Source organism: Gavialis gangeticus, unplaced genomic scaffold (assembly GCF_001723915.1).
Source record: "Gavialis gangeticus isolate Ggan-Ray unplaced genomic scaffold, GavGan_comp1, whole genome shotgun sequence".
In the NCBI taxonomy this organism is placed as follows: domain Eukaryota; kingdom Metazoa; phylum Chordata; order Crocodylia; family Gavialidae; genus Gavialis; species Gavialis gangeticus.
Window position 1 is genome coordinate 31364622 of NW_017729001.1, and position 10012 is coordinate 31374633.

General features: G+C 44.1%; 2 protein-coding genes across 2 annotated transcripts in view; one reads left to right on the forward strand and one right to left on the reverse strand.

Annotated features, from left to right (window-relative positions):
- Window positions 1–9738, forward strand: part of PPTC7 (PTC7 protein phosphatase homolog) — a 33347-nt gene extending 23609 nt beyond the window's left edge. Inside the window, exons 2-6 of the mRNA XM_019507252.1 lie at window positions 510–689; window positions 3711–3909; window positions 6428–6551; window positions 8148–8277; window positions 8571–9738. Coding sequence (XP_019362797.1) covers window positions 510–689; window positions 3711–3909; window positions 6428–6551; window positions 8148–8277; window positions 8571–8629 — 692 coding nt within the window. The 3' untranslated portion in view covers window positions 8630–9738. The remainder of the gene's footprint in view (window positions 1–509; window positions 690–3710; window positions 3910–6427; window positions 6552–8147; window positions 8278–8570) is intronic.
- RAD9B (RAD9 checkpoint clamp component B) overlaps window positions 1796–10012 on the reverse strand; it is a 30845-nt gene continuing 22628 nt past the window's right edge. Inside the window, 3 exon segments of the mRNA XM_019507254.1 lie at window positions 1796–3616; window positions 9750–9825; window positions 9827–9907. Of these exon segments, the coding sequence (XP_019362799.1) occupies window positions 3450–3616; window positions 9750–9825; window positions 9827–9907 (324 nt within the window). The 3' untranslated portion in view covers window positions 1796–3449.

Sequence of the window (10012 nt, forward strand, 5' to 3'; positions counted from 1 at the left end):
TGGTAATGTTTAAAATGTTTTACACTGTCCCCCCGACACACACCTCCTCTCTGTCCAATGGGCTAATGAACGTTTTGATCTAATTTGAATTCCTAGGAAGGTAGGTGACTCTCTAGGATCTCTTAAAATGAAGTCACTTTCTTCAGAATATCATTTTAAGCAGAAGTTCTAGCTTTAGACTTTTTTTTACCATATTTACTAACCATTAAGTGCACCTGAGGCCTAACATCAGAATATCTCTGAAGCATTGCTTTTCAGAGCATCTTTTTCCCCCCCAAAACCAAATATAACTTTTCTCCCACTAGTTGTGACATGAGAACAGAGGTACTACAAATATAAAACTAACCACTTTGAAGACCGGCTTAGTACAGAACTATGGGTAACAGCCTGCAGTGGTCTAGCTACTGGACCTCATGTAACTGTGTGTGAGAAGTGAGCATTTAGTACTACCTCGTTAAGCTGCATGAGTGGTAACATTGCTTTCTTTTTCCCTCTCTTCTTTTTTTAAGGGGTAGCAGATGGCGTAGGAGGCTGGAGAGACTACGGGGTCGACCCTTCTCAGTTCTCAGGGACTCTAATGCGAACATGTGAGCGCTTAGTAAAAGAAGGACGGTTCGTACCAAGCAATCCCGTTGGGATTCTTACCGCCAGTTACTGTGAGCTACTACAGAACAAAGTCCCTCTGCTTGGTAAGAGCAACAAAGAACCCACACGTTGATTTCATGGTGTACAATGTGCTGGCCAGGCTTACAGATTCAAGGCAGTTTGAGCAGTCACTTAGTAGTGCAGTGCAGATCCTCAGCCAGTTATCTGTCCTGAATTTCAAGGGAACTCTGACACTGTCTTGGAGCACTGATGCTCCATGTATGAGGGTACTGGAATGTAACTCTGCTCCAAAGAGCACTTCAGTGATTTTCATTAAAGAATAGACTTGCTGAGAATGTCTTCCACACTTGCAGAAGGGCTGCAAAATAAGCTGTCCTGGCAGTCCACTCCTGCTTGTGTTTGTTTAACACCAGCTCCTCAGCTTGTGATTTAGGCTTGGTTCCAGCCCAGGCTTTTCTGATAAGTAACAAGATAGCTGGCTGTGTCTCCTTGAGCTGGTCCTGCTAACTCCTACTTCAGTGGTGCCCAACCTTCTGGTCCAGCTGGCTGCGTAAGTGGTAGGGGATGGGTCCACAGGCCACATCTGGTTTGCAGGCCCCATCTGGCCTGTGCAGGACCGAATCCCCTGTCCGGCATGCCGTATCACAGCTGTGGCCCTAGCCCGGATTGGGCCAGTCCCCTGGTTCTAGCCCTGCACATGCTAGATTGGGCCCTGTGTGCAGGGTCATGTCTTCTGGCCTACAGGGCTAGGGAACGTGTTGGTGGGGGAGTGGCAGCAGCATTGACTGCAGCTGCCCCTTCCACCCCCCAAATATCTGGACCTGTGGGGAGCGCCTGGACTGCATCACAGCTCAGCAGGGGCTGGGGGTTGAGCACCCCTGCACTCATTGAATGGCTTGCATGGTGCTATCAGTTGTCTTCTGTTGTCGCTGATTTATGGGGGTAGGAGTAAAGATTTGAAGGAAAGCTAAAGAGATGTGCTACAACCACGAGCTTGCTGGATGTTGTGCACAGTTGGCCTTCAGATCTGTTTATGCATTTCCCTTGGAAGCCTGTGGAAGTCGTGTGGACAGAGAGGCCGCATTTGGCCCTGCTCAGGTAACCTTGAAAGCTGAATACCGTTCTAAAGGCTGTCTAACCTTTCACACACTAAGAGTGAGTTACCCTGCCTGACGCACATGCTTCTTACCTGACCTTAAACTTCTTTCCCCAGAGAGCATTATGTAAACTATGTCTAACCAGTCCGCTGAGCCAGGGACCAGATGTTTGCTTTTTATTACGTGCCTAAAAAATGGGTGCAAGCTTCAAGCAGCCTGCTGGTTCGTCTTTTAGCCTATGTCTGTTCAGTGACTGTTTTATTTCAGGGGGTCGGAGTGTCTAATTATAGTCCTTCTATTTTGTGCAAAGCAGTCAAAGTGATTAAGTGACCGACAAGGTGGACCACTCGTGACGAGCTCTCGCAGCCCTTCCCTGGACGGAGACAGCCTGGCCTGACCTTTCCAAGTCTCAAGAGCAGTATATGCAGAGTCACGGGATCTGCATTCTTTGCATGGATTTCTGGTTACAGTACACGTTAACGCTGCTAGACTCTGAACCAAGTGAGGCTGGGAGCCCCACAAAAAGAAAAGCATTGCTAATCAGTTGCAACACAGCCCTGTGCAGGAGAGGCGATGGCCCAGAGCTAGCTGTGCTCTGCGCTGAAGGCTCTGAGCTCAGTTGATTTGTAAGCCCCTGATCCATCAAACGGGCCGCTCTGCTTGGAGGCGTTTCTTAGTTAATGGAAAGCTCAGGGTCTTTCTTTAACCCGTCTTGTTAGAAATGACTCTTGGCGGAGCTGAGGATGTTGGAACCAGCTGCATTTCGGTGTCTTGGAAAGGTTTGAATGTGTTAACTTCTGGGATGTTCATTCCAAATGAAAAGGGATTCTGCTCTCAACCCCGCCCAATGCGCTAGATTATGGATCAGACTTCTTTGGGCACAGCAATTGCTATGCCACGTCACCGTCAGTGGGCAGCCCCAGATGTTACAGGGGAATGAATTCAAATTCCATAATGCCCCCACCGTGAATGGAAGGTTTCGGGGCAGTATGAATTGATGTGGGTGTTTCCATTCTCCCCCATGCCCTTACTCTGTCTTAATCCATCTAGCACAGTATTTGCAGAGAAGTTTTATCTTGTGAAGTAACTTGAGCAATTATTGAGAGTTCTAGGACACTAAGACCCTGAGAGATGGGTAATGAAGACAGTTGTGAAAATAGGATTCGACAGTTTCTATAGAAATAAAATGAGGCTAGAAACTTGGTACGTGGTGTCACGCTGACTTTTCCAGCGTTGGGATCTTGATCGGCATGTTATGAATGAAGTGTCCAAGCAGTTAACAATGTGTCAGGTTACATATGGTTGCACCTGCCTGCTGGCACTTAAATACTGGAGCTAACTTCTTAACTGAGCTTTAAAGCAGCGCACTTATTTCTGAATGAATTGCATGAAGAGACCATGTGTTTCTTTGAAAGCAGGCCTCTGAGCCAGTTTTACAAAGACATGCTCTAAAAGAAAAAGCATTGCTCTGATGCACACAATGTAAAAACACCTAGTGACATCTCTCAGTTGTCCATTTGCTGGGCACGAATTATTCAGGACTGGTGAAGGGAAGTATATGGACAGCACCTAGCATGGTCTCGGTGCTATCATGATACTGTTACGGTCACAGTAATCATGACTTCATTATTCTGTGCCGTCTGTAAAATAGGTCACCTTCAGAGATCGTGCACATCTACCCACACTAGAATATTTTAGAATGGGAAACTGCACTAAGCGTTTGTCAGCATGCTGTAATGACAGAAATCAAAGCAAGATAAGCAAATTAATTGGCAGCTGTGTCGTGCAATGCCTGTAAATCTCACCACTGCTTTTTTCCTCCTCATAATATATATTCACTTCGTTTCTCCCCAACAAATATTTACATGTGCCTGGATTTGTCAGCAGTGATGTTCAGTATTTGAACAGCTGGCCTATGAATGAAATAGTGAGCAACAGTCAGCTCCTGCGACAAATGCTGCTACAGCTTAGTCCATCTCCTGTTGATCCTTTTAACTTTCCTTCTAGGAAGCAGTACGGCTTGCATAGTGGTTCTGGACAGAACAAGTCATCGTTTACATACAGCAAATTTGGGAGATTCTGGATTTCTGGTAGTGAGAGGAGGAGAAGTGGTCCATCGGTCCGATGAACAACAGCATTACTTCAACACTCCGTTCCAGCTGTCGATAGCACCGCCAGAAGCAGAGGGAGTTGTACTAAGTGATAGGTGAGATGGGGATTGATGCAGTGTACAGCCAGCATGTGAGAGGTTCTGGGACCTTCAGTGAAAGTGCTCTGTATGCTGGAATCTAGCACTGGGTGTACTTATTTAAAACAAAATAGAAGGGGAGGAGGGTTTACTTGCCTAAGAAATAACTGCTGACCTGAGTACAAGTCAACAACCTGGTAAGAGTCCAAGCTACCTGAAACGTTTATGAGCTCAGGAGCATGGTCACTTCCCCTAGACTTAAGTGCATAAAGCATGCGAGTCATTTTGATCCTCAGAGGGACTAGCATATTATGAAACTCCTTACAAAACCAGAAGTAATATCCACTGGTGTAGTAGAACATACAGCATAAATGTCATGTCCAGGTCCTTTGCATGTTGTGCCAAGACAATACAAACCTTAAGGTTGTATTAATCACAGAGATGAATTCATTGCATTTGCAGGTTTGAGCTATTACTGTTTGTCTGCAGTAACGGCAGGAGCCTTAAATACAAATTACTATGAATGAGTCAGTATTAGAGGCTTTTTGTTCCTTACTGTGAAACAAATAAAAGAGTTTTGTAGCCCATCTAGGATTAGGGAGGATGTGTCACAAGGCCTAACTTCAATGCAAGAAAAGTTCCTACTGACTGTAGCAAAGTATAGAAACCATTTGAACTTCCTTATAGGTGGCTGCAGCACACACAGTGAGAGTTGAATAAGGATGGACTGGGCTAGCACTGGGCACTAGCAGGCAGTATTGACCTGATGGAGAACACTTTCAATTGTTCCACTTAGCATCAGCCGTGCATTCTGGTTTTGGGTGCACCCACCTTCTCGGAGTCCCTGCTCCTCTAGAGACCAGCAAGGAACAGGCCGCCTTGCATAGCTTGGCACTGAGGTCATGAAGCCTGAGAGGAGAGCAGGGCAGCGTGTGACTGCAGCTTGCATTGCAGTACAGCGAAGTGTCCAACAGCACGCTGCGTTCCATGAGAATGAGCAGAACTCCATCTGGCAGAACACCGAGCTTGTGTTAGAAAGATACTGTGTCCACAAAACTTGGCGGGCCAAAGGTGAACTTGGGTAGTGCCCCCGCTGAGCTGTCTGCGTTTCAGTGCTGGCCCAGCCCTCCAGCCACTTCTCAAACAAAATCAGAATTGCAGAATGCACCTTCTTGTCTTATGTCACTTTGCTTGTCTCTTTTTTCTTTTAATGAGTTTCCTCTACTATATTAAATTAAGTTCATAATCTTCTTTAAAAATGCACTTGAATTATTTAATTTTTTTAATTAATTTTTTGATCCGGACCTTAAAAATCTCCTAAACAACAGTTGTGTGTCCTGTACAGGCAATGGAGAATGAATGTTAAGCTCTTAGTCAGAGGTTTTAGACTTTGTAGTTTCCAATGCCAAAATAATTCCTTTGAGGATGCTGGGTGGAAATAGTTCCAACTAGATTGCTGTTACCGTGATGAAGGTAACAAACCCACACAGGGAGACCAAAGGCCTCAAGGGTAGGAAGTGCACAGCCATGAGGATCCTGAAAGGAGAGCACTTCAGAAATTGACTCTGGTCTGATTATAAATCATTCCAGTGGTTCTAGCTTTCTTGAGTAAGACCTAGGTATCTTTTGTAAAGAATAAAAATAGCACAAGGGCGGTTATCAGAAAAGCATCCTTTGGAAACTAAGGAAGCAAAGAATGAGTCATTGTGGATTAAGGAAAATGGGGAAGATGCATCGGCCCTTGAAACGCCCACATTTCCATTCTGAATCATGGGTATAGCATGCATCATAGTGGCTTGCACTTATCTCTACTTTAAGTGATATTTACATTCAGTTTTAATTGCCTTTCTGTTTTTCCTTTTAACGGTTGAACAAGTCCATATAAAATTGATATCGGGATAGGGCAGTGATGTAAAACACTGGGTTGAAATGCTGATCATCTTAGAACTGCAAGTTCAAGTCCAAGTGCGGTAAAATCAGCCCCTCATCCAGTGTGGGGAGCCAACTCCTTTTTGCCATTGAAAGCCAAGGTGCTCCTCATTAAAGGCCTCGTTCTGTTTAAGAGTTGGGGTTTGCCATGGTGACCAAAATGTGTGCTGCTTCCTTCCTGTACAGTGTATTATATAGCTGCAGGTGCATCATTCACAATAAAAGGTGCTTCAGTATCTAGGCATCGCTCTTGTCATCCCAGTTAGGAGTTTTCACCTCCCTCTCCTCAAGCCCTTTGACATGTTTAAATTGGGTGAGAAGGAAACCCTGAACTACCATTGGACTTGATGGTTACCACGGTGAAGTGGATTAGACGGAATTGTCCTGATCTGGGCAGTTTTGATGCACCTCCCCAGATGTTAACTGTTTGTGATCCCGATTGTGTCTTCTGTCACACTGGCTCTCTTGATAAGCTGCACCGATGCATAACACATGTTATAGGAGCAGTGAATTGCAGAAGCCGTTGATGCTGTTGTTTGACAGGACTTTGTACCTTTTAGTGTGATGTGAATTCCTTTCCTTTGACATGATATCATCATCTTCACAGCCCAGATGCTGCTGACAGTACTTCTTTTGATGTTCAGCTCGGAGACATTATTCTGACAGCAACAGATGGACTTTTTGACAACATGCCTGACTACATGATTCTTCAGGAACTAAAAAAGCTGAAGGTAACTGCCATGAAGTGCCTGCAGTAAATGCAGGTTCTTATTCAGCCATATGATGAATAGCTGTTACTTCCCGTTAATCATTTCAAGAGCTGTTTTCCGCTTAGGTAACAAATGAGATCTTGCCCTTTCCCCACTGAACAGGGAGTATTAAACAACTTTGAGTGGGAGAGTTGTTAGGAAGTCCACTGCAGAATCCAAAAGGACATAGGAACTAGGCACCTGGAGGAAGGTATTTTGACCCTGACAGCTTGCACGTTAACTTCTCAGTGGCCTTCATATTGATCCTTCTCTCGGCAAAATGACTGCCAGGGTTTGTTGGAAACACTGTAAGTGGCCTTGTAGACAGTGATTTAGAGGCATGCTCTGAGTAGACTGAATGTGAGCTTGGAGTCCTGCTCTTGTGAGTCATAGGAATGATTCTTGTACTACTGTTCCAATAGAAATCTTTCACTTTCCCCCAAGTAGCATTGAAATCTGAATGTGGAAAGCCTCCATTTCAGTCTCACCTATGGCTTGAGCAGGAAGGTCTTGTTCGATATGTCGACAAAGTTGAAAACCCAGTGTTAGCCGGTTGGGATCTGCCCTGCCCCTGTTACTGTTCTCTTACCCCATGTCTGCCCTAGAGAATAGAGGTGTGGTTGTAGCACATGCCACTAGCTAGCTGGCAGGAGTAGCCATACGGAGAAGGCCCAGCAGTGCATGTTTTAGCACCTCAGAGTACTGAACGAGATGCTTATGTGGGAGGGGAGGGAGAAGCTGTGGGGTGGAGAAGGGAAGGCTGTTGGCTTTGTGGGTTTTGTGGGGTTTTTTTGTTTTTGTTTTTTGAGACTTGTAAATAATTTCAGATGAGCAGCAGGGCAGAGTGGGGACAGGAAAACTTTATTGTTGCAGTGGAAGCTGTAACTGCTGGGTATGCAGACTTGTAGCCCATGCGTAGACATTAAGATTTCAGTTTGATTTAACACTTTCCCATTTAAGTGTAGGGCACAGACACCATTCAGCAAAATGGATATTGTAATTATGCAAGACTAAAGAGTTGTCAGGCATTTTTGTGTTATGGGAAGATAATCCTTTTGTTCAACACTTAGTACTCAAACTAGCTTTGTTTCCCTTGTTTGCTCAGTCATTGCTCTCCTCCTTTTGCCTTAGCACTCCTGCTGTAGTGAATGCAGTTCCTTTGGGCTCGTCTTGGCTTTGCATGTCCTTTGGAAAGAGCAGGTTCCTGGCTGTCAGGCTGGGTGAAGGGAGGGTGTGATTTGGGTAGTCAAAACAGGTAAAGGGAAAGCTGAGTTTCTCAGCTTAGATAACTTCCAATATTAAAAAACAGGCTGGGTCCCATCTTCTAAGCAGTGAAATGGTACATTTCCTTCCCACGATCAGTGGTCTCATGAAAACTATGCAGATAATCACAGCCACAGAGGTTGGATTCATCCTGGAATGCAAATGCTCACAAACTGGACATTTGGGAGAAGGCAGGTTCCTTTTGGATTAGGAAATGCTCCCTGTGCCCATCATGCTCTCTTCCAAAGTAGCTGCTTAGGTGAATGAACCGCACTCATTTCTGTAAGAATAACTGGCTGGCTTTCATCAATCTAGAACTCGAATTATGAGAGCATACAACAGACTGCGAGAAGCATTGCTGAGCAAGCTCATGAACTGGCGTATGACCCTACTTACATGTCACCCTTTGCACAGTTTGCCTGTGACAATGGCTTGAACGTGAGAGGTGAGTGCGTCTCCCCACAACTATGGAATCGCTTAATAAATCTTGTGCTGTCGCAAGTTCCATCCCCCTCTCTCCCCCTGCCCCCAAATAATTGGTGGTCCCCACAATGCTTTTAGGAGGTGCGTGTTCCTTTTGAAAGGGAAGTGAAGGAGGCCAAGGCTTTTGGGTGTACACGTTTAAAACAGTTACTGGCTTTTTTTTTTAAAGGGTATTAAAACAAAGCATTTAGGACACTGTTTATAATTTTTAGGTAGCTTCTTGATTAGTTTAAAAATTAATTTTTTGCATTACAGGGGGAAAACCAGATGACATCACCGTCCTTCTTTCTATAGTAGCTGAATATACAGACTGAATTATTTAAGATGTCAACTTCTGATACCGTCTTTCTCCCAGAGTTCCTGGCTTCACACGTACTGTTTCCTGCTGGCAGGATTGCTTTCTTATGTTGCAGCTGATCTCAATGGCCAATTGTCAAGCCTGTTGCCTGTCTTACAATGCAGTGTTGAGATCCTTTTAAGAACCACTACTGTAGTACACTGATCCATCTGCCAGCAAGAAATGAAGAATTGCAAGGCTTGAAGCATGCCTTTCAAAACCTAGTAGTTGTTTTCAAGGTGGGGGAAACCAGACCCACGTGGTTACTGCTTTTTAAATTGTGACTAGTTTCAAATGATGAACATTGGTTGCTCAAAGTTCAAAATTAGGTATAATTGATTTAAAGTTCCACAAGAGGATGTGTATTGCTCTATCTGCTAGAAACATCCATTATTCATCCAAGGATATGTTAAAAAGCATACGTTCCTAAACCTAGTCTCGTTACAGTGATAGCTGAGGATTTGTGTTTCAAAAACGTTGTTTTCAGGAGGAGGATAACTGCTGTAAAAGTTTTGGTCTTGGCATACATCGTGTCAGCTTGGAGCCTTTTCTATTGCAGAATTTCAAAAAAAAACAAGATTAGTTTAAGCTGTACGGATGCATAAGTGTGTTGTGATTTCAGATGCTTAACTGTGATCTTATCAGTGGAAGCTTTGCAGATCATTTGTCCATAACAAGGCCTAGGCTCTCTGGATGTTTTGGGCATGGGTAACTTTTTTTTAAATCAGAAAGTTGTAGCTTGAACTCACAAAAGCTGCCAGCGCTCAGAGTTGAGGTTAACACAGATTCTTGCCCTGCCTCTGAGCAGCATGCGAGAACATGCCGTAGCTGCTTCCATCCCTAGGAAAGACAGGTGGTGTTAAGAGCAGGTAGTCCTCAACTTTGAACTTCCTTACTTTTTGTTTGAGAACTCACTACTGCCTAGCTGTCCTTCGTGTTAGTATGACCATTCTTGCTTTATGTAGACTAGAACATGCTCTACCAAATTAAGTCGATCCTTGTTCTGACTCTCAAAAGTGCACCTCTTCGCTTATGCTGTGGCAGCGGCAGTAAGTACACAAATGAAAAATAGTTAATGAATAACAAGCAAAACTTACATTTCAGTAACTGATGCTGAGGGTTTTCTGAATGATCCTTAATGATGTTTACAGTTATCTCCCAGCCACTTGCGATTATAACATTTCCTTATGAATAAGAGTAGCTCACAATTGTTTCCCCCAATTTGCTCTTCTTGAGGCTCATAAAAAGCTTGTAGCTGGTAAAGATATATATATTTTGGTCAGTTTTTCATTAACTTTTTTTTGCTGGTAGAGAAGTATTTAGAAATAAATTAAAGCCATGTGTTTTTATATATATATAT